Raw genomic sequence first — 24503 nt, 5'->3', positions numbered from 1 at the left:
TGTGCTCTGCCCCTTGGCCCAGGTCTCCTTTCAACTCTGGAGGTCTCAAAGCTGGGGCTTTGCTGGGCAGGGGCCACGACACACGGGAGCGGGGAGCTGAGGGCCTGCAGCATGGAGCTGCTCCAAGAACTGGCCCGCTAGACCCCGAGCAGGGCATGAGTTTTGCGTTCTCGCTGCTTGCTCTGGGTTGGCTCCCCACCATGTGACCTGGGGACACAGGGCCATAGCCTATCCATGCAAATAGTCTGATGGCAGGATAGAAGCATAAGCCCACCATCAAGTGCTGTCCTGCCCGCACTGTGAACATGCAGGAGGAGCGTGGGGAGCCCTGGGGTCACAGAGAGAGTGGAAGGGAGGGCACCCCACCCCAGGGAGGGCCACATGGGGACTCACGAGGCTGTCAGCTTACCTGAGGCCCACAGGCAGGCTCCATAGAGATGCCCTCAGTGGAAAATGCATGCATAGCACGGGCCACGGCTTCTGGGAGGGGCCTGGGGTGTGTGTGTTCCATGTCTTCCCCTTAGAGCGTGATGTCTTTGGCCCTGTCACATCGTGTCTATGGCTGCTCTGCAGGGTCCCAGGACATCCAGGCCTGAAGTGGGCTGTGCCCTCCGCTCCTGGCCCCTGCACTGGGGAGGGCTTAGTGAGCACAGTCAATCAAGATGTACATCACTCTTGGTCACCACTGCTTCTAGACTTTTCTGTGGTCAGGACCAGGAACTTAAAAAGAAATCATGAATTTCCAATTTGAATTTAATATTATGGGGTTTTAACTGTTGTCTTTGAATGACACACAAGATCTGTTTGCAGCTTTATTTACTGTGAGGACACGGCCCTTTGAGGACATTCAGTTAAAATATGGGCTCCTACAGCTCTTGAACAAATCAGCTTTTTGTTGCTCTGTTCCCAGCTTCGTACACAATCAGGCCCCTTTGTTCCAGGTTGTTTACAGGTCATAGGGAATTTTTTCCTGTTTTTTATTTAATTTCATTTTTTTAATGTGTAAACTATATATATGATTAAGAAAACAAAATTGTATCTCAGGATGTGTTTAGAGAAGTCCTATTCCTGTCTGTCTCCCCCCCCCCCCCCCATTTCTTCCCTTTCCGAAGCTCCCTATTTATATGAGTCCTGTCTCATCCTTTCATAGATTCTTTGTGTAAATGTAGAGGTGTGTGTGTGTGTGTGTGTGTGTGTGTGTGTGTGTGTGTGTGTGTAGGTGTGTACTTGAGGCCCGTGGAGTCCAGGAGGCCCTTGACAATGTGTTTGATGTTTCACCCAGTTCTGAAGTGGACATGCTGAGAAGTGTTTCCAGTAAACCAAGGGATCTTGATCAAAACTGCTAACGAAAAGCGCAGCAAATAAACCACTCTTCCTTCAGGTCGGGCTCCAGAAACCAGAAGTCTGAATTTGGAGAAAGCTGGAGTGAGCATTAACCCTGAGAGTGAGAAGATCCTGGTTGATGCCCAGGAAGCCACATCCGTCCCCCATATCTATGCCATCGGAGACATAGCAGAGGTATGGCTGGTGCCCAATGCCTGACCCCCACCCTGGCCCGACCTCTGGGACACACATGGCTGACAGAGGCTCTGGGCCAAGTCCCGGGGGCTCTTAAACTAGAGTTCTGGAAGGAATTGGACATCAGCCTCTGCTGTTTCAAATGCTCTTCCTTTCTGTGGAGGGCAGGTGGGGAAGGCTTAAAGACATCTGTGAGTGCCGTTAGCAGGTTCCTGTTGTGAACCTCCTCTGCGTCAGCTCTGAGGGGGTGGCACCTGGTCACACTGAGGTGCCGACCTCACCTTGCTGCCGGGGGGCAGAGGTGCGGGGCCCTGGAAATGCCACTGCTGGACACAGCCTTGGAGCCACGTTGGCCCCAGAGCACTGGGTCTGACCTCCTTGCCTCAGTTCATGCCCTGATCTCTGGCGGGTCAGTACTCTCCATGGGCTGCAGGCAGGGGCAGGCCTGAGGACACGAGCCTCACAGGGTATGGACCCAGCCCCTCCACAGGCCTGCCTGCTCCCTCCCCTGGAAAGTAGGGTGCATGCCACCTGTGAGTCCTGTTGGAAGCCCTGCCCCACCCCCCCAGGCTCCTAGCAAGACTTGCAGCTAGTTAGTTGTGGGCCCTGCTCCCCCAAAGCCTCAGGAGCAGTCAGCCTGTCCTGCGTGTATACAGCGTGTCCTGAGAAAGGTGGCTCAGGAGAGTCCCTGGTCAAAGGGGACTGAATGGGGCACCAGGCCCTCCAGACCCCCACAGCCCTCTTGGCCTTGAGACATGCCAGCATCATCGACATGTATATTAGTGTCCTGGGGCTGCCACCACAAATCACCACAAGCTGGATGGCTTAGAACAATAGAAATGTATTTTCTCTAATGCTGGAGACTAGAAGTCTGAAATCTCCCCCTCCCAAGCCTCTAGGAGAAGGATCCTTCCTTGCCTCTTCTAGTTCTGGCTTCTGTTGGCCCCAGACATTCCAGGTGTGAAGCTGCAGCTCCACCATCTTTGTTCCATCTTCACTGCACCCTTCAGGTGGCTATGTGTTCTTGTTTATCTCTTATTAGGACCCTCATTGGACTTAGGGCCCACCCTAATCCAGTATGACCTCATCTCTGTCCTTACCTTAATCATATCTACAAAGACTCTTATTTCCAAATAAGGTCACATTCTGACGTTCCAGGCAGAGGTAAATTGAGGGGGGGGTGCTATCAAAACCACCATGATGTGTTAATTTACATTCATTCATCATATACTGACTGAGAGCCCACTATTCTGGCACCAGGCACTTTACTGAGTTCTGGGACCACTGCAGGAACAGATGAAAGTCCCAGCCCTCATACAGGTGACATTCCAGTAGAGGTCACAGATGGCAAATAAGTAAGTAAACTATTTCAGATTCAGAAGATGCTTAGTGACCAGGGGTCAGGAGAGACCTAAAGGGGTGGGCAGTGAGAGACCCCTGGGCTGCAGAAAAGGCACAGGGGAGCTCAGCAAGGATGTTCATGCCCACGTGCACCTGGGAATCCACTTTGGGGGTAGGGGGTATTTAAGGTGAGTAGGTCCCTGGGTGGAGCATCCTGGAGCTGAGAGGGCACAGGTGGCAGTTGTCATTGATGCTGTGGGGACATCCTTCCCTCAGTGTCACTTACCATCCTCTGCTGTGGTCATAATATTTGGGGGGTGGTGTTCAGGAAAGCTTGGACACAGGAGACAGGCCAGGGCAGGGCCTGGGCATAGGCTGGGACTTCCCTTTGTTCCTGAAGGGCCAGCCTTCCCATCTGTTACAGATCCTTGGTGACAGTTCATTTGGGGCATGTGGTCAGAGCTCTGGCCAGTTCTCCTGCCAGGTTGTCTTTGACCATCTAGTCGGCCTGCTGCTGCAGATAGAAGTGAGTGGTTTTATATGTCCTCAGGTGTCCCGTGGACCTGGTCCCCATCACCAGGCAAAACAGTTACTCAGTGTGATTGGTCTCTGATGGCTTGGACATGGCTTTCTCTGGTAGTGGCCTTCTGTATTCATTCTGTGAGCTGTGTTCTGAGATAGCATCATGGTCTTGGGAGAGAGCCCAGTTCAAATAAGACGTACTCCCTGCGCACCCCAGGAGCTGAGTGAATTGGAGTACCATCAGCTGCAGAGCTCGTGCCAACACAGCAGAAACCATAATATTTCAGACCATGTTGCCAGGAACATATGGTACACACAAAGGCATTATTTATCCAAACATTAAGTCCACTTACCTGAAAAGGTCATTCTGAGCAGTCACAAGAGTTAACGCCCCACTGGTCCGGGGCAGGCGTGGGGGGGCATTGTTTAGGGCAATATTGTGCGCGTGCGCCTGGAGGTTTGTGCACCTAGTCAGGCCCAGTGGAATGCACAGCCTGCTCTGCTGAGTTATCTCTGTGGATCGCCATTCATTTCTGGAATGTCAAACAACATCTGCATTTCCTGCTGCTGGGGAAGTGATTGGCAGCCTGTCCCAGGCCTATGTGTGCAGGAACACTGGGGGCTGTGGCCCCCAGCAGGACACACACCGGGACAGAGGGGCCCCCAGCAGAGCAGCATTTTGGTTTGGGATTTGTAACGGGCCGTGATGAGCTGTGTGTCAGAAACCCGCGGAAGGCTTTGAGGCTCGTTTTAGCCTGAGTCTCAGTTAATGTGAATGCTTGAATGGCAGCGGGATCTCTTCTGAGCTTTGTTGTAGAATCTGCTCTCCAAGGTCTCCAACAGGAAGAAGGGGTTCAGACAGAAGCCGCAAGGGAGCATGGGCACTGTGTGTGCTCATTAGTCTCATCTCTGCTGGCCCAGAGTGTCATAACCACAGGTGTCTCCAAGAGCAAAAGAGGGAGTGAAGAGAGAACCGATACATATGCTGAGGGCCCTGGGTGTTGTGGTCTCACCACAGAGACCCAGTAGCAAATAGCATTTGGGGGGTTTCTGAAAGGGAGACAGCTCACTGGGAAGGTGATGGGTGATGGGACTGCACAGACTCCCTTAGAAGACGTACCGAGCTAACCCCACACTCTTCCTTCCTCTGTCAGGGGCGGCCCGAGCTGACACCCACAGCTGTCATGGCAGGGCGGCTCCTGGCCCAGAGGCTCTGTGGCCAGTCCTCAGCCCTGATGGACTATGACAATGTGAGTACTCGCTGCTGTTCACAAGGCTAGGTTCAGCCTGGAGAAGGCTGCCGCTTGTCCCGGGGTGCAGGAGCATGTGTGTGTCTATGCGCTTGCATGTGCGCATGCACATCTGTATATGTGCCCGTATGTGTAGGGATGCATGTATGTGCACATCTCTGTGTGTGTGCATGTGGGGGTGTGGTGGGTGTGCAGGTGTGCACATGTGTGCTTTTTTGTGCATGCCTGTGTATGTGTGCATGCATATGGGTGTATATGTGCACATCTTTGTGTGCATGTGTGGGTGTGTTTATACCAGTGTGCATGTGTGTGGGTGTGCATGTCAGTGTGGGTGTGCATCCTTATGTGTGAAGTTTAGCTTGGTGGGTGGGGCCCAGAAATAAGTGAGTGAGTCCACCCACTGAGCTGCGGCCTGCCAGCCGGCATGTCTGGGAACTTGGCCTGACTCAGAACCTGCTTTCCAGGTCCCCACAACTGTGTTCACCCCGCTGGAATATGGCTGTGTGGGGCTGTCAGAGGAGGAGGCTGTGGCACGCCACGGAGAGGAGCATGTGGAGGTAAATCAGGGCCTGAGGAGAAGGGGCTGTCACAACATGACCCTATGTGGGGCTCAGGCCCCCTGCCACGCCCCCCCGCCCCCCCCCCCGACAGAGGCCCAGCCACAGAGCAGGAGCGATGGCTTCCCTGCTCCCTGGGGCCTGCAGCTTGGTGGGGCAGAAGCAAGGTGGGGTATGGGGACTCAGAACAATGGCTGTGATGCTGTGATGTGGCAGAAAGAGACTTGGGAGACAGAAGTGTTGGAGGGCGGCCTCAGAAACTAGGGAGCATTGGGGTGTGGCCCACCTCACAGGAACACGGATCTCCCTAGACCTAGAAGGTCTTTTCCTGCACTCTGACCTCTGCTCCCCTGTCCCCTGTCCTCCTGCCCCAGCCTGGCCCTGCCCCCAGGGAGCTCTACTTCCTGGTTCTCCCCAGCTCCCCTGTGGTTCCTGCAGTCTGTGACCCCTCATCTCACCCAGCCCCATGCCAGCTTCTGCCTCTGCTCTTTCCAGACCCTTCCAGTCCCCATAGCCCCCCTAACAGCCTAGGCTTGGACTCTCACCCCAGAGGCAGGGGTTTCATCAGACAAGGCTTCTTCTGGGGTCTGCTCTGGCCACCTGTGGCCTGGGGATGACCACAGAGCATGCCCCAGGCAGCCTGGCAGGATGTGAGGAGGCTTTGGATGCTGGAAGCCTTCAGTGTAGCTTCCTCTTGCTGCTGCAGCAGCCTGTAGGCAGAGCGATTAGAAACCAGACCCCATGTGGCCACCACCGCAGGGCTTGGTACCCTTTGGGAATCAGTCACTGGACGCCAGGGCCTGCCCCTTGCCCCAGCGCCCCAGTCCCCTCCATCAACGGGCCAGGCCTGACAGGCCGGCCTTTCCCTCGGCACTTTATTTGCTATTTTTGTTTGATTCATCACAAGTACACTGGGACATATGTTCATGGCATTTTATAATGTTGTTTTATGTTTCACAATGTTGAATGGCCAAATACTCTTTGTTTGTTTTTTTTTCAATTCTGTCTTAGTTAGAACAATATTCTCTGAAGCTCCATTAATTAATAATGGCTGTGCAACACATGTGAGGGCCCTGCTCATTTTTTACTGAGCCGCAGCCCTGAACACACTGTCGATCCCTTCTCGGGTGCTGAAAGCCTTTGTCCGACAGCTCCAGTGTGCGCCGGGGGCCCCTTGTGCCTGCCCCCTCCTCCTGCTCAAGTGAGGGCCCACGAAGCACTGGGGTGCCTGAGGGAGGCCAGATGGCTGCCTGCTAACCCACTCCTGTCTCCCACTGCCTCAGTCACCCCGTTCACTGGGCAGCGTCCACCCGGTCTGCACTCCTCGGCGATGCCCATGCCGAGTGCAGAGCCTTGAGCTCAGTGACCAGTCACAGCAGGTGGTGCTAACCTGGCACCCCGCTCTGCTGCTGCAGTTTGAGGGCGTCTCAGCCTGCGTGGGAGGGTTTCTGTTCTGCAGTGTGGCTCTGGCCATAGACCGCCTGTGCATAGGTCTCTGCTGTGTTCACACAGACTGTCAGAGCTGGGAAATGGCCGGGGGGCTTGATTTACTGCAGCTGCTGAATCCGGGGATCGGTGTCTTGTCACCCAGGTTTATCACGCCTATTATAAACCGCTGGAGTTCACAGTGTCTGAACGGGATGCGTCCCAGTGTTACATAAAGGCGAGTGTCCTCATGGGCCTGGGTCGGGGCATGCCAGGGCATGAGAGGGAGGGAAGGAGTGGGTTCCGGGCCTGGGGGAGTCCCAAATGGCCACAAATGCCCCAGGGTGTGGGCCACATGCAGTGCCAGGGTCCGACCTCCACTTAGGTGACAGCTGACAATGTGGCTTTCAGATGGTGTGCCTGCGGGAGCCTCCACAGCTGGTGCTGGGCCTGCACTTCCTTGGCCCCAATGCAGGTGAAGTTACTCAAGGATTTGCTCTGGGGATCAAGTAAGTCCAGAAGAATGTCAGCCGTTACATGAGGCTCAGACTGGTGTCCCTCCGGATACTGGCAGCTCTGCAGTGGAACGCCCGCTGCCTTGACGCTGCTCTCACGTAGTATTGTCCTGTGTTTTCCGCAGAGCGTCTCTTCAGATGGGGCAGGTTCATCCAGATAAGAGGCAGCTTTCTTCTCCCGCCAAACCCTGTTAGGCCAACCACACTCAGTGTCTGCCCATGACCAGGCCACCTGGGCGGCAAGGGGAGAGCTTCACATCCTTAGCTGGCCCTCCAGGGGTCAGTCTTTGGGTCTTTTCTACTCAGGATGAGCAGGGTTGGGGCCCTTGTCCTGGGGACCCCATGCCCAGGCGGTCCTGAGCAAAATCTCAGCCTCAAGTGTATTGTGAGAGCCGCCCTCGCACCCCCACGTGGGCATTCGTCTGCTGGAGCCCCAGCCATTACCTGTGCCTGGGGCACAGGCTGTGCATTGTGGGGCCCAGGGCTGCCTAGAGCCTTTGCCTCCAGGCTCTGGATGTGAGTGGGTTGTCCACGGCAGTGAGGAGTTTGGGCAGCTGCGTGTGGGGCTGTCGGAGGCCGGAGGGTGGGATGAAGCAGAGGGGATGCACTGAACTGAGAGGAGGACGTGTGTGCTGCCTGGGTCTCCACATGTGCCTGGGGTGTGTGGAGGTAGTAGGTCTGAGGAACAGGATGGGGGTTCAAGGAGCAGTGTTGATACCCAGAAAAGCTGACGATAGAGGGGCTGCAAAGGCTGAGGGTCTAGTCCAGACATTCCAGGGGCACCCCAACCACCCACATGGGCAGCATGGGCCCTCGGGTTGGGGCACCTCATCACAGGGCAGTGAGCCTCAGGCCCCACCATTGCTCTCCTGGCCCTTCACCCACACGTCAAGGTGATCACTGGGTTGTGGGGTCAGGTACGTCCCAGAGGGAGGGGAGCTGAGCCATGGAGGAGAGGAGAGTAGGCAGGGCCAGGGCCAGGGCTGGACTAACAAACTTGGAACGTGAGTCTGTGGTCCTTAATCACGGGATTTATGTTACATCCCATTCAGTCCAGACTGACCACTGGAAGGAAGCCCGTGAGCCTGGTACAAGCTCTGGCCTGCTGCGTCTGGCTAGAGCCCGCTGTGGGGAGGGCAGCCTGCCCTGGGCACCGGAAAATAGCTAAGGGCGGCCCCTGGAACCTGGCTCACTAAGCTGCATGTGAGCGCTGGCAGGCTAGGTGGCCCACGGCTGCAGCCCAGATCCCTGGAGCTGTAGGGACAGGGAGAGCCATGGCTCTCCCACAAAGCCACCTCCATCCATACTCTGGCACACTGATACTTTTGCCAGGACTGACACTGAGCTTCTACAACAATTTCTGGAGAGACACTTTTAAATGTGGCAGCTTTTTTAAATAATGCAGCTGCAAAGGGCTGATTTCTGTAACATGCACAGAACTCTTAGAAATCAACAGTAATAATTATAGGATTAATCCAATAGGAAGCTAGAGAATGTGAATAGGCAATTCAGAGGAAAAGAAAAGAAAAATAAGTAGAAAGCTGCTGTGTCTTGATCAGAATTTTAAAACATAATTTAAATACCAAGAAACCCTTTTGGTTGGTGAAGGTGGTAGTTTTCCAGTGTCTGCACAGCGGAGAAGCTGAAGGCTGAGCAAGTCAGTGGGGTGATGACTGTGATGTGTCAGACATAGTCGGGAGGAAGGACTAGACCCATCTGTCCTGGGGCCTTCTGTCCACGTTGGGATGAACACACTAGTCGTTCATGGTGGGACCTTCCCACCAGATAGGCATTCCAGCACACCTGTGCCAGCGGAAGAAGAGCTGCATGATGACAGTGCCCTGTGGGTGCCCGTACACAGCGTGCCAAGGAGTAACAGTGCGCAGGGGACAGTTGTTGCTGAGTGTGCAGGAGGCACGTACGTGACAAGCACTGGGTGCCAAGCGGAAGAGCGGGCCGGCAGGGGGAGCTGGGCAGGCGCAGGCTGCCGTAATAAAAAGCGGGCTCAGGCCGAGTGAGGAAGTGGGCCCCACATAAGGACCAGCTGGAACCACAGCCCATGTAGAGTGGTGTCTAGGGGGCTGGGAGCAGCAGGAGGCCAGGCTGGAGCAAGTGAGGGAGGGGTCAGGTGTGAGGCAGGCTTGAGGTGGGGCTGCTTGGCCACTGCAGGCCCCCGGCATTTTCTTGGAGGGAGACATGGGTCGAATGGGTGTTGGCAGGTGTTTCTGGCTGCTAGCTGGAGGAGAGAGGGTGGAGGCTGGGGGTGGGGGATGGTAAGAAGGCCAAGACTTCCGAGGTGCTCCCCTGGGGTCAGGGTAACATGAGCATGTCTCCCCGAACTGCCTGACTTCCCCTCCCCCTGCATATAGGTGTGGGGCCTCCTATGCACAGGTGATGCGGACAGTGGGCATCCACCCAACTTGTGCTGAGGAGGTGGCCAAGCTGCGGATCTCTAAGCGCTCAGGCCTGGACCCCACCGTGACCGGCTGCTGAGGGTAAGCCACCATCCCTGCCAGGCCCAGGGCACACCGCACACCTGCTGCCCCCACAGCCAGGCGCTTCGGAGGTTCGGATCCAGGTACGTGGATGGGGTGGGCTTTGTGACATGAGGTGGGAGGTGGCCACTGTGAACTGCTCTTCAGGTGTGTGGCAGGCTGTACCTGCTATGCCACCTCAGGCAGGTCAGCCCTGGGCCCCAGTCTTAGTAGCCAAAGAAATAAGGCTAGGATGGGAGTCCACAGAGGGCCCCACCCTTCCCAGGATACCCCCTGACCCAGGCCTGGCTGCCACTGCTCCCACATGCAGGAAGAGTCTTGAGGCTGGGCTCACACCCATCTCAGGTAGCATGTCTCAGGTGGGATACTGGGTTTGGAAAGTGTCCCCAAGGCTGAGCTCTGTGGGCCACTTTGTGGGAGGAGAGGGCCTCTCTCTCCTGCCTTGCTCCACGCAGAGCAGCCCCAGCTCATTTCTCTCCCGCCCAGAAGGTGGAGATACTGCCTTGCGCACAGCTGCTGCCGCACAGCTGGTTCTGTTAAGAGCTTCGGAGCCAGGCCGGGCCAGCAGCTGCTGGAAGCCTCTGGCTACGTGGTTGATCCCAACCCTCTCCTGAGGAGGAAGGCATTAGCAAGACCCTCCCTGACCTCTGCCAAAGTGATGCCTGTGATCAGGGCCTTTCATCTCTTGGTCTGAGCATCCTCCAGCCCCAGCGGGAGGGGCCAAGCAGTGGCCGACCTTCCCATAGGCAGCGGGCTCAGGCCTCTCCTGGAGCACTCTGGGCACGCGCTCCATCACGGTCCCCCAACCAGGGCTGCCTTTGATACAGATAAGCAATGGGCATCCTGAAAAAACTCTTTTATCTGAATGCCACACCTCAAAGAACTTGCCATAAATTTTTGTCATCGCAAAATATCTTTTACAGTACAATGCTCCCTATGACTCAACATCCTGGGGGGAGCAGTCTTCAGGGATTGTTTCTCTTCTGCACCAAGAGGGTCCCTGTGTGTGTGGGCACGAGGGATGTGGCCACCTCATGCTGACCTCCCATCTTTGACAGGACATTGGAGGCCAAGCCCAGGAGACCCTCACCCCTGCCTGGAGAGCCCCAGCCTGGAGAGCCCCCGAGGTAGCTGGCGTAGGACTTTGTGTCTGGATGGACTGCCCCTGGACCTGTAGGGATGGCTTCTGGGGGTTGTCAACCCTCACACCTGTACTGTCCACACCCTCCTGCCTGGGCCGGCCCTGCTAGGCCCCCGATGCCAGATGATGACGACCTGCGCAGAAACCCACCCCATGGGCTGCCCACGTCCGAGCTCCCCTGGTGTTTCTGGAGTGCAAATAAAGAGGGTGTTTCCCTGAAGCGTGCCCTGCCTGTAGTAGCCCCTACCTGCCCCAGGATGGCCCAGGTGGGGGTGGGGCCTGTCACTCACCCCATCGCTCCCCTGCCCCCATCACCTCCTTTTATCATTTGAGAACCGCTTCCAAGTCGTTCTGCGGTGGGAACTGGGGTAGCAGCACTGCATTCCCAACGTCAGGGCCTCGGAAGATCCTGACACTTCCTTCCCGGCACAGACCTCGGGGAATCCCAGGACCCTCTGTGTGCTTTACAGGTGCTTTGAACTCCCACCTCGTGCTCATGAGGGGTGGGAGGCCTCTGGCTTTGTTTCAGAGCGTCCTGCCAATGGTGTGACCCAGTGACAGGAGAGGGCAGGGGTTTTGGAAGCTTTCTGTCCCCTGAATGTCAGGCACCTCATTACGTTTTCATGGTGGCCTCCAAGCTAGCTTGTCTGCTGTGCTCAGGCTAATCCTGCACATTGAGGCTTGATGGGCCCAGGGAACGTCAGTCTGCACCGGCTGCACCTGTCAGTCACTGCCGAGAGAGAGCGCTGACAGCGATGGGCAGGGCCTGGCATTGTGCTGAGGCTTTAGTGGCGGTTAATCTCGTGTCTTTCTTAAGAAAACATCACTTAGTCTGCCGGCCCGGGAGCCCTGGATGGGACCCTGCTTGTCAGCAAACAAAGGAATGTCTTTGCACCTTAATGGGCCTACGGGAGCCTCAGACTCTGTGTGAAGCGTGTGCAGGAGCTCTCAGACGCCCAATTAAGATGCCAAGTGCTGGGCTGGGCCGGGCCCTCTCGACAAGTGCAGTGCGAGATCAGCCGTGTCCCATTTAACGCACGGCTGGCGGCGCGCCCCACCCGGATCCTGCTCGGAGGGCTGGAGGGCCGCCTCTCCACTGGGAGCAGGTGTGCCCCTGTCTTGGAGGCGAAGGTGAGGTCCGCAGAGGTCAGCTGACACTTGGCAGCAGAAGGGGCCCCTTCTAGGCAGGGACTTGTGGATACAGCCTCTGCTCTGGGACAAAAGGGGAACCTGGAATGGCCTCATTGCTTTTTGTGATGATGGAAGTGATGCTGCCTGTGTGGGAGCCCTCAGTACACCCTGGGCACCTCTCTGTGATGAGGCTCAGGTTTCCCCGTCACTGGCAGCCAGAGTGCTGTCCACATGTGCCTACCCCCACTACCCTCCCCCCGCGGTTTTCTCGCACACCCTTGCCCCAGCGCGGACCTCGCTCCAGCGCACCTGCCGTGTACGCCTGCTGCTGTGCTGTGCCCAGCCTGTGCTATCACCTAGGAGAGAAGACAGCGTCCATGGTGCTGGGCGCTGCCAGCCACACCGTCCAACCCTGGAGGTGCTCAGGACAGCTCTTGGGGGATGCTGCCTGTGTGGCCTTGCAGGTCTGCGGCACCTGGCCCAGAGACCCCAGGCCCACGGGCTCCCCTGCATGGGGGCTCACACCCTTCCAGTAAGTGGTGGGCAGGGGCCTAGCCCAGTTCACGAGCAGTGGGTGTTTCAGGTGAAGGCCAGCCACAAAGGGCTTGGCCTTGGCAACTGCTGTCACCTGGGCCACCTTCAAGCCACATGCCCTGTCAGTACGCGATTGCCAGCTATGGGGCCTAGTAACCTGGATGTCCTGAATGTACCCACCACTCTGTGGGTGGGTACCCCTGGCTGGGCAGGATGTCCCAACAGCTGCTTCACTCAGAATAGGGCCCACGGTGCACATGGGTCTCAAGTTTAAATAAGAGCGCAGGTAGCAGGACGTGGCACGGAGCTGCAGTGTTAGCTGTCTCACTCCAGGCTCGCTGCATGGCCTGAGGCCCCTCTCTAGGCCCACCCATACCCTGTCCCCGCCTCCCAGGAATTGAGGGAGGGGCCAGAGCGCCACAGGCCAGGTGCTCTCCACCTGGCCTGAGGGCCGCCTTCCCGCCGCCTTTGCATGCTTTTATGGTGCAATGAAAATATGATTTTAATTCCTCAGATTGTTTTGTAACCTACAATTACCCCCGGCGACGTCCTGCACGCTTCTGCTCATGGCTCGGATTGCGCAACAACACGGGAGGGAGAGGGGCTGCTGCTCAGGGGCCAAACCATCCCCTCCCCACCTCAGTCTTGGCCCTGAAGCTGGGCGAGTCACCATCTGGCTGGCAGCCACTCCTCTTCCTTTTCTAGCCCACCGATGTGCTGTCCCGGAAGGTCCCGAGGCCCCGAGGAGGGGTGACAGGCAGTTACTGAGGGCTGGACTGAAGACAAAATAGCTGAGGCAAGGGAGGGGTGGTCCATGCCAGAGGGGGGGACCCAGGACTTGACAGCAGGAGGTGCAGAAGGGGGCATCAACTCACAGGAGGTGGCCGAGATGCCCAGGCTGCAATCCCCCTCCAGACCCTCTGCAGGCTGCTGGTGTCTTCCCAACATCTCACAGCCCTGCCAAGCCCCCCAGGTTTTCTCGGAAATAGCAGGAACACCCGCCCCATGCATGCTTCAGCCATGCTTTAGTGTGCTTCAGTGCGGCGGGCAGGCCTGGCTGAGGAAGTGACCACTGAGCTGAGACAGGGGCCCTTGCAGGCAGAGCTGCCCCGTGAGAAACAGGTCTGCATCAGGTGGTCCCTATGGTTCACGGTGCCTATGTCTGAGGCTTCAGGTTTGGGCTTGCCCCTTAGGACCCTGGGGTGGCTTGTCCCACAGTGATAAGGCCACACACAGCAGCTTGGAGACACAGGCAGTGCCCTGGGCCCCAGCCTGATACAGGCCTGAGCCTCTCACGGGCTGCTCACCTCTGGGTGCAGAGCTGCTGGGAGCTGCTGCAGTGCAAGGAACCCAGGACCCTGCAAGAGGGGCACCCTGAGTTGGCCAGGTAGTGTGCTCATCAGGACCCGTGTCATCTTGAGAGACCGGTGGCTTCCAGGCCACATCACTGAGCCCTCTGCACACTGTTCATGCTCTAGGTGCCCAGCGAGGGGGTTCCTTGCATGGCCTCAATGCCCTACACTCACATCACTCACTGAAAGTGCACATATTGGCATCTGGCTCTCATGAGTACATCAGGGTCCAGGCCAGGGTGCTCAGGAGTGGGCCACCAGGAGCCACTCCTGCCTCCCTGAGTTGCCCACAGCTGGCTAAGCCCCCCAGCTCCCCTCTGAGAGCCACTTACCTTCCCTCCCAACCTCAGGGGTCCCCACCCAGCAGAAGCAGGGCTGAGAGACTGCAAGAGTGATGCCCCAGGAAGGGGGCAGGGTAGACATAGGCTTGGACCGATTTTACAGATGCTGCTTCTTGTTCCACATGCACTTGATCATGAGACGGCTGGGGCCACAACCTTTAGACCTGGATGTAACGTCTGCCAGACAGGACAGCCCAGTGCACTCCTCTGCAGACCTGCTCTGAGCAGGCCTGATCTGCTGTCTGCTCAGCCCTGTCCCCACTCCTCCCCTATCTGCCACCCCAGCTTCCAGCAGTCTCTCGGGTTTCTGGTCCTGCCACTGAGGGCTCTAGGAGTCCTGCACACCCTGGTCCCGGGCCAAGCACCTGTGCCTGCGAGGGCAGCAAAGAAGCCACTGAGTGGGCCCCATGGGCCCAGCAAAGCATCTTAGAGCTGAGCTCAACTAATCCCAGCCCCAGCGTGCTATGGTGCTCAGGTTTCCCTAATCCCGAAACCCAAACCAGGACCCAGCAGCCTTCCCAGCACCATGTGAGGGGGCAGCAAGAAGACCCCCTCCCATGTGCCTGTTGTGTTTAGAGCTGACCCCCACCAGAACAGGAGAGGGAGTTGGGCACCCACAGGGTGAAAAGCCGACCCTGACGAGCGTGGCTGAGCTTAGGAAACAGCCGAGCCCTCGGCTGCCTGGCTGGTCCAATCAGGAAATTCAAAGCCAGTGGCGACAGCAGAAGTGACAGGCGAGGCAGGCCCACCTCAAGCCTACTGAGGTCCCGGCCTCTAGGGTTTCATGGGACAGTGATCTGGCCATGAAATTAAGCTTTTTTTCCCTAATAAAATTGGGATCTTTTTGGCTTATAACTGATGATCAAATAACACCAAATGCTTGGGAATAAAGTGGAACCATAAACAAGAGACCGTGTGACCTTGTTATGTAATAGCTAGGGGTCAGGAGCCAGCTGGGCCCAGCTCCCTGATCTGACCACTGACCCCTGACCAGCCAAGGTCACAGGGGACTTGGCTCCAGGCACATGTATGTGAACAACACAGCGCTGGGCACCCCACAGGCTCCCTCTTTTACAGTTCTTTTAGCGAGGCACGCAGGCCATGTGTGATGAGAAGTTAATGGCACCTCGTGGTCTTTAGCATCTTTGAAGAATCCGCATACCCAAAATTTCCTCAGAGCGGATGTAATTAGCTCTTGAACTACCAGGTTGAGATAGGAGAACGAGGAGATCAAAACAACATCTGAATGTGGTTTTTCTGAGGGGGGCTCCCTCTCGATGAATGAGAAAACTGGGGCCCAGACCACCCGAGAAGTCCCCATGGGTCGCAGTGTTTTAGCCACACTGCCACCTTGCCCACCATGGCCTCAGTACCAGGCCTCTGACTGCAGAAGAGGGTGGATGGGAGGTAAGACCTGCAAACGGCTTCAATAGCTCATTGTTTAGCCTGTGGTGGCTGGAATTGGGCCGGGTGATTATAGTAATAAAGTCCTAACACTTAGCAGAGGTTGGGTTTCCACAGCTTGGGGAGTGTTTGATTTTCAAAGTCTTTGGGAGGGGAGAAGTTGTATAAATGGAGTATGTTGTTCACATCAGCCTCCTCTTTACAAGTCAGAGTTTCATCCAGCGCCTTCCCTCTCTCAAAAGGTGTGATACCTATCGGCTCCCTGGTGCCTGAGCATGTCAGGGCGGGAAGCTGTCCCAGGAGGCCCAGGCACAGAGTGAGTCTTGCCTTGACCAGCTCAGACAAACTCTAACCCCACCCCAACCCACTGAGAGCCGCTGGGAGGACCTAACACCTCAATGAAGGGGGTTGCTCCTCTTACTCCTGCCTTGTACTTTCTCCCAGAGCACATATGTGGCCCTTCCTTAGCCTTTGTTCATGCTGTTCCCTTAGCCCAAAGCTGTGCATCCACCCTCTGCCCTACTCCCTCTCTTTAGTTAAGATTCAGTGCAGAGTTCCCCCTCTAGGAAGCTTTCCCTGACACCTGGCGAGGGGCCAGCTTTGGGCTTCCACGAAATCCGGTTTCTGTATTACCACCTCTTCCTCTTGCCCTGAAGCAGCCTCCCTCCTCACATCTCCATCCCCAACATGGTACCTGGCACATGATTGGTGCTCAAAGAATGGCTGTCAAATGAATGTTGGTGTGAAGTCTTTATGTGATGTTTCCTATTCCAAAATGTCTGTGCTCTGCAAAATCTGAGTGCATGTGCTCCACACACTAGACACCTGTGGACAGAGGGGTGTGGCGTAGAACCAGACCAACTTCCTTCAGCTTACCTCCTCCCAGTGCTGATATGCCAGGACCACACCAGGGGGGCACAGCAGCAGATCTGTCCCAAGCCCTTCATCAGACACCGTGTGTCCTAACCACAAAGGCAGGCACAACTAGATTGAAGCTTGTGAGACAAACAGATGGAGGGGCTGGTTTGGGCAATAACTGAGCAGGGTGGATAGGGCTAACTTTTCCACAGATAGAAATGACCAACCCCAGACAAAATAGAAAAGATAAGTCATTGAAAGTACTGAAGATCACCCCAGAGCAGCCAGAAACCGGAGGGGTTCCCACTACTGAAGAAGAGAAAGTCACTGAGTGAGATCCTTGTTTACACTGCATTTACCCTGAGGGCCCGCGGTTAGGGCACCGGCATGGGTGACTAGCGTGAGAAGCTGCAGTCCTATTGGCTCGAGGAGCCAGAGGATAGAGTTTGGGTCAGCCAGAGCATCTGGGCACAAAGGAGAAAATCCTCGAAAACCTGCATACACACTCCCCTCAAACCCTTGGTAAACTCCTGAACCGCACATGCATGACCAAGATTCAGAAGGTCCAGGAGGAAGATAACAGGTGAACAGAGACTCAGCTCTCACCTGCCACGGGGGAGGACAGGGTTTGGGTCACAAGTCCTGCCACATTGCAGGCACTGTGTAAATACTGCGGGCTCTGCATTGGAACCACAGAAAGTCCCTGCTGCCGGAGAAGAAATTATGTCCCAGGACTAAAGAGTTTGCGTTGGGACTAAAGGCAAACCTGCAAGAGATCCACCCTAGCAAACATAAAGCCAATCGAACTCTTAAAACCAAAGATAAAGAGAAAACCTTGAAAGCAGCCAGAAAAATAAGAACACATTACATATGTCTGACTTCACATCAGAAAAAAGTATAGATCAAAAACAATTAAACAAAATTTCGGTGTGGAAAAGAAAAGCCAACCTAGAAATGGATGTCCGGTAAAAATATTTCAGTGAGGGAAAAATGGAAACATTTTCAGATAAATGACAGCTGAGGTCAGTCCTCATCAGAGGACTCTCACTATAAGAACTGCGATAGGAAGTTCTTCAGGCTGAAGAGAAATTATACCAGATTTGGAAACTGAGGCTGACAGAAAGCAATGAAGAATACCAGAAATGGTGACTATGTAGGGAAATTTAAAAGACTATTTTTTCCCTTCTCTTATTTTCTTTAAGAGATGCTGATTACCTAAAGTAAGAATTATAATAATGTACAGTTGGGTTTATATGAATAAAAACCATGGTAACAGCAAAAAAGATGGTTGCAAATGGAATTATACCATTGCAGGGTTCTTACAGTCATTGTGAGGTGGTACAGTATTAACTCTAAGTAGATTATAGTAAATTAAATGTGTTTGTTCTAACTCCTAGAGCAGCGGTTTTCAACCTGTGGGTCGCGATCCCTTTGGGGGTCTAACGACCCTTTCATAGGGGTCGCTTATGACCATTGGAAAACACATATATAATTACATATTGTTTTTGTGATTAATCACTATGCTTTAATTATGTTCAATTTGTAACAATGAAAATACACCCTTCATATCAGATATTTACATTACGATTCATAACAGTAGCAAAATTAGTTATGAAGTAGCAATGAAAATAATTTCATGGTTGGGGGTCACCACAACATGAGGAACTGTGTTAAAGGGTCGTGGCATTAGGAAGGTTGAGAACCACTGTCCTAGAGCAACGACTAAATATAACACAAAGATGTACAGCTAAAAGTCAAAAGAGGAATTAAAATGAAATACTAAAAGAATTGGTATACCCAAAAGGAGAAACAAGAGGAATAACAGAAAAGAAAAAAAGGAGAAAGGAAGGAAGGAAGGAAGGAAAGGAGGGAGGAATAGGACAAATAGAAAACAAATAGCAAAGTGGTAGCCTAAACCTACTCATATCAATAATTACATAAATGGATTAAACTCTCCATAAAAGACAGAGATTGTCATACTTGATTTTTGAAAAAGCAAAATTCATCTATATGTTGTCTACAAGAGCTGTCTATATATAAAGACACATCGGCATTGAAAATAGAAAGATTAAAAGATAATCCAAAAGTTAAGCATTAGAAAGTCGGTGAGGCTATATTCATATCAAACAACAAAGACTGCAAGAGAAAGAACTTTACCAAAGATAGAAAAGGAGATTTCACAGTGAAAAAAGTCTCAATGCATCAGGAAAGCATAACAATCATAAAATATGTATGCACCTAACGACAGAATTGCACAATTCAAATGAGAAATGGACAAATCCATAATCATAGAGGTTTTAACACTTCTTTCTCAGCAACTGACACAATAACTAGAAATATTTCAGAAGAGTTGAACAATAGTATCAGCCACTGAAACGTAATGGACATTTATAGAATGCTATGCCCAACAACTACAGAATAAACTTTTTTTTTTTTCCAACAGAAAGCCACTTTATTTTTCCTGTACTCTGATGAGTACTTTCTGGTTAGAACTTTATTAAAAATTAAAATTTTAGGTATAATTTACATATGATACATTGCACCCATTTAAAGGGTACAATTTGATATGTTTGACAGATAAACACAAACTCAGGAAGCCACCCCCAAAATCAAGATATAGAAACTTCCATCCTCCTCCTCCCAAAATTTCGTTATGCCCCTTTCCCATCTCTCCTACACTTCCTACTCCAAGCAACGACTGATCAGCTTTCCATCACTATTGATTAGTTTCCATTTTCTACCATTTTATATAAATGGGTTCATATAGTATGTGCTCTTCTGTGCCTTCTTTTAGTTGTATATTAATAGCTGATTATCAATTTCTTTTCTTGATGAGTGTGTTCCATTCTATAGATGCACCACATTTTGTTTATCCATTCACCAATTTGAGTGAATATTTTAGTTATTTTTATCTATTGTCAATGAAGCTTCAGTGACTATTAATGTACATCTCTTTGTGTGGACATATGTTTCCACTTCTTTTGGATATATACGTAGGAGTGAAATGGCTAGGTCATAATATAGGTATATGGTTAACATTATAAGAATACCAAAGAGTTTTTCCAAAGCTATTTAACCAGATTCCCATATTTTTCTTCACATTTGTTTTATTCTTCACATTCTTTCAGGCACACATAGAACAATAAAAATAAGAAAAAGACATTTTGAAAGTCCCTGAAATATTTAAAAATTAAACAACATACTCTAAATAACCTAGGGATCAAAGAACTCACAAGGCAAGCTGAAGACTATTTTGAACCGAATGATAATAAAACACAATACATCCTTATTTCTGCAAATGCAGCTAAGTAAGTGGTTAGAGGGAAATACAACGCTTTAAGTTCTTATGTTAAAAAGAAAAAAGGTTTATGATTCATGACCCAAGCAACCTCCTTGGGAAACCAGAAAAAAAGAGCAAATTCAGACCACAGGAAATAAAATGATGGAAATAATAAATATAAGTGGAAATCAGTAAAACAAAATAAATAATAGAAAAATCAATAAAATGTTATTTGAAAAAAAAAACAATAAAATGACCAATATCAGGGGTGAAAGAGGCAACAATGTTACAGAACCAATAGGCATTAAAAAGGTAATAAGGCAATATTATGAACAGACTTAATTCAATACATTTTATAAGTTAGTCATGGACAGATTCCTTTACTTTCACAAGAAGAAGTAGAAAATATGAATAGCTTTATATCTATTAAAGGAATTACATTCTTTATTAAAAATATCCAATAAAAAAAAAAAACTCTAGGCCCAGATGGTTTCACTGATGAATTTTAGCGAACATTTAAGGAAGAAATAATGCCAAGCTACACCCATTATTTCAGAATGTAGAGGAGGAAAAAACACTTCCCAAGTCAGTTTATGAGGCCAGTATTACCCTGATATAAAACCAGACAAAGACATTACAGGAAAAGAAAAGAACAAACCAATATCCCTTAAGTACGTAGATCAAGGTCCTTAGCAAAATATGAGTGCTTGAACCTAGCAATACATGCAAGGAATTCATTATGGCCAAGTGGGGTTTATCCCAGGAATGCAAGTGGTTTTACATTCAACATCTAATCCTTGTAATTTGTTACATTAACAGAATGAAAAAAAAAAAATACTGTGATCATAGCAAAGATGGAATAAAAGCATTTGACCAAATTCAACACCCATTTATGAAAAAACAAAAATTTTGCAAACTAGGACTCAAAGGAAACTCCCTCAACCTGATAAAAAAGGCACCTATGAAAAACATCAACCGCTGACACCAGACTTAATAGTGAAAGATCAAACACTCTCCTTCTAAGATTAGGAACAGGTCAAGGATGCCTACTCCTACCACTTTTACTGAACTTGATTACTGAAAGTCCTGCCACTGAAATAGGCCAATTAAAAATCATATATTTATGTGTATATATATATATATATATATATACATATGTATGCACACTCATACACAGATATACAAATGTCATATATATAAGAAAGGACAATTGTCTTTATTTGTAGATGACATGGTTGTGTACCTATAAATTTCTAAGGAATCTATAAAACTACTAGAACTATTAAGTGAATTTAGCAAGAACATCAGATAAAAGTCAATTCTATTTTCACATACAAGTAAAGAACAACTGGAAAATAAAAAATTTAAAATACTATTTACAATAGTATCTAAACCCTTAAAATGTTTAGGGATAAATTTAACAAAATACTTGCAAATCTGTGTACTGAAAACGATAACACTTCCTGAAAGAAATTAATGAAGATCTTAAAAAATGAAGAGACATAATCTGTTTATGGATTAGAAGATTTGATATTGTTAGGCTGTTTTATAAGGGTAATAGTCCCATTTATGAGACTGTCATGTCATACCTCTGAAAGCCCCACCTCCTAACACCATCACACTTGGTCGGGGAGGGGGCGGAGAGGATTTCAACATATGGACGGGGAAGGGGGCAGAAACGTTCAGTCCATAACAAGGCTGAAGCACAAGGAACCCCAGGGACACCAGGCTCAGGCGCCTAGCACCCTGGCTAGGTTGGAAGGGTCTCTGAGGCATCCATACTAATCTTGTGGAGCACGGCCCACCAGCTGGGCAGCAAAGAGACCCCTTTCTGGGAAATGATACTGGAACCTATGAGACGGCTCCAAAGGGTTCAAACTTCTGTTGGAGCAAGACGAGGCTTGATAAACAGAGAGACTCTGCCTCTCCCTGTTCTGGGCTCTGAATATCTGCCAGCTGACTCCAGGGAAGGGCTCTGATAAAAGTCCAAGTGCAAGAAATACAGGCAGGCTTGAGAGGCTAAGTCCTTGGACAGCTGGTGGCAGCTCTTTTGGGCTGCACATCCCTGCTTTCTTGCCGTCCCGTCTCTGGGGGGCCACAGGGCCGCCGTCAGTACTTCACAACCCAAGTCCTGGCTCCATCTCCCTGCCTGCCCACTGCCTCTGGGCCTCCCAATTCAAAACCTTATATGTGGTACCCAGGACAAATGGGGGCACTTCCAAAGGAGGGGCTGCAAGCTGTGTAGGAATTCTCAAGTTTACTATTACTCAGGCAAGTCCTGGCCTTCATGAAGCCTAGCTTCTCCATCTGTGAAATGAGCTGACTCCTGCCTCATCATGAGATGAGGACCTTGAGATGACATGCTGGACACTTGATGGGTTAGCTCAACCCACTACATGGGTGAAAAGGTAGCACTGGGTTCTCTTAAGGATCCAGCTCACAGCAAAGTTAAAACCATTTTTAAAAATACAAAACAAAATTAATGTAACACAACATATCAATAGAAGGGAAAAACCCACATGATTACCTCAATTGACACAGAAAAAAAGCATTTAATAAAATTCAATACCTTTTTATAATAAAACACTCAATAAACTAGGAATAAAAGGGCATTTCCTCAATATAATAAAGGTCATATATAAAAAAACCCACAGCCAACATCACACTCAATGGTGAAAAACTGGAAACTGTTCCTGCTCTTACCACTTCTACTCAATTTAGTGCTGGAAATCCTAGCCAGAGCAGTAAGGCAAGAAAAAGAAATAAAGGCATTCAAATTGGGAAGGAAAAAGTAAAATGATTTGTTTGCAGATATGATCTATTGAGAAAACTAAAGATTTCACAAAAATGCTACTAGAGTTAATAAATGTATTAATCAAAGTTTCAGGATACAAAATCAACACACAAAAGTCAGCATATCTCTAATACACTGACAATGAACAATCCAAAAAGGAAATTAAGAAAGCAATTCCACTTATAATAGCATCAAAGAGAATAAAATATATAGAAATAAATTTAACCACAGGGGTAAAAGACTTGTACACTAAAAACTACAAAACATCACTGAAATAAATGAAGTCCTAAATAAATGGAAAGTCATCCCATACTCATGGAGTGGAAGACAAAATTGTTAAAATATCCATATACACAAAGTAGCATACAGTTTAAGTGCAACCCCTATCAAAATCCCAACAGGATTTTTTTCCCCAGATATAGAAGAACCCATTCTGAAATTCATATGGAATTTCAAGGGACCTCAATAGCCAAAACAATCTCGGAAAAAAAAAAAGTTGGAGGATTCAAAACTTGTTATGAAGCTGCAGTAATCATGAATGCCTGACATAAAAGCAGATGTACAGACCAATGGAATAAAATAGATTCCAGCAAAATCCTCTGCATTTATCATCAACTGATTTTTTTTAAAGATTTTATTTATTTTTAGAGAGAAGGGATGGGAAGGAGAAAGAGAGAGAAAAAACATCAATTGGTTGCCTCTCATATGCATCCCGACTGTAGGGACCAAACCTACAACCCAGGCATGTGTTCTGCCTGGGAATCAAACCAGCTTTTGCTTTGTGAAATGACATCCAACCAGCTGATTGTCAGGGCTATCGTCAACTGATTTTTGAGAAGGGTGCCAAGACCATTCAATGGGGAAAGACAGTCTTTTCAACAAATGGTACTGGGAAAACTGAATACCCACATGCAAAAGAATGAAGTTGGACCATTACTTTACACCAAGTTTACAAAAATAATTCAAAATAGATTAAAAACCTAAATGTAAGAGCTAAAACTATAAAGCCCTTAGAAGAAAACAAGGGACAATCTCTATAATATTGAATTTGGCACTGATTTTGTGGATGACAACAAAAGAAAAAATGGGTAATTCTACTTTATCAAAATTAAAAGTTGTCCATCAAAGAAAACCATCAAAAGAGTTAAAAGATAACTCACAGAATGAGGAAAATATTTGCAAATCATGTATCTGATAGGAGGTTAATAACCAAAATATACCAAAATCAAACAACCCCCCCCAAAAACCCTATAATTCAACAACAAAACAATGCAATTTAAAAATGGGCAAACACTTGAATAGACATTTCTCCAAAGACATACAAATGGCCAACAAACAAACACGTGAAAAGATGCTGAATATTTCTAGTCACTAGGGAAATGCAAACCAAAACCACGAGATACCACTTCACACCCATTAGGATGGCTATTAACAAAAAAGTAGAAGAGAGCAAATGATTGCGAGGATGTGAAGAAATTAGAAATTTGGTGCATTGCTGGCGGGAGTATAAAATGGTGCAGCTGCTGCGGAAAAGTTTGGCAGCTCCTTAGAAAGTTAAACGTAGGACTGCCATATGATTCAGCCATTCCACTTCAGGGATACACCTGAAAGAACTGAGAGCAGGTCCTCAAGCAAGTATTTGAGTACCGATGTTCGTAACACCATTAAGTCATGGTAGCCAAAAGACAGAAGCAACCCAAGTGTCCGTTAACAGATAAATGGATAAACAAAATACGGTATGTACATATATCGGAATATTATTCTGCCTTAAAAAGAAACAAAGTTCTGATAGATGCTACAACAGATGAACCTTTAAATCACTATTGTAAGTGAAATGACAATGTGATTCCACTTGTAGAAAGTACCTAGAATAGGCAAATTAATACAAAGTAGAATAGAGATCACCGGGGGCTGGGAAAGGGGAGGTGGTGAGGAGTTAAGTGTTTTATGGGCACAGTTTCTATTTGGGATAAGTGCTGGAGCTGCTTAGTGGCGTGTGTGAGTGCCGTTAGTGTCACTGAACTGGGTACCTACAAATAGTTAAA

General features: G+C 50.1%; 1 protein-coding gene across 2 annotated transcripts in view; it reads left to right on the top strand.

The window, feature by feature from the left end:
• Nucleotides 1-9621, top strand: part of TXNRD2 (thioredoxin reductase 2) — a 47655-nt gene extending 38034 nt beyond the window's left edge. For both annotated transcript variants that reach the window (XM_090291829.1, XM_090291830.1), the window contains exons 12-17: nucleotides 1382-1518; nucleotides 4536-4631; nucleotides 5096-5188; nucleotides 6780-6851; nucleotides 7025-7122; nucleotides 9498-9621. In XM_090291829.1, the coding sequence (XP_090147955.1) occupies nucleotides 1382-1518; nucleotides 4536-4631; nucleotides 5096-5188; nucleotides 6780-6851; nucleotides 7025-7122; nucleotides 9498-9621 (620 nt within the window). The remainder of the gene's footprint in view (nucleotides 1-1381; nucleotides 1519-4535; nucleotides 4632-5095; nucleotides 5189-6779; nucleotides 6852-7024; nucleotides 7123-9497) is intronic.
• Nucleotides 9622-24503: the final 14882 nt, after the last annotated feature.

Source organism: Furipterus horrens, unplaced genomic scaffold (assembly GCF_987537825.1).
Source record: "Furipterus horrens unplaced genomic scaffold, mFurHor1.1.pri manual_scaffold_11, whole genome shotgun sequence".
Taxonomy (NCBI): domain Eukaryota; kingdom Metazoa; phylum Chordata; class Mammalia; order Chiroptera; family Furipteridae; genus Furipterus; species Furipterus horrens.
The sequence above is the reverse complement of the archived record's forward strand: the minus strand, read 5'-3'. Positions and strand labels throughout refer to the sequence as shown.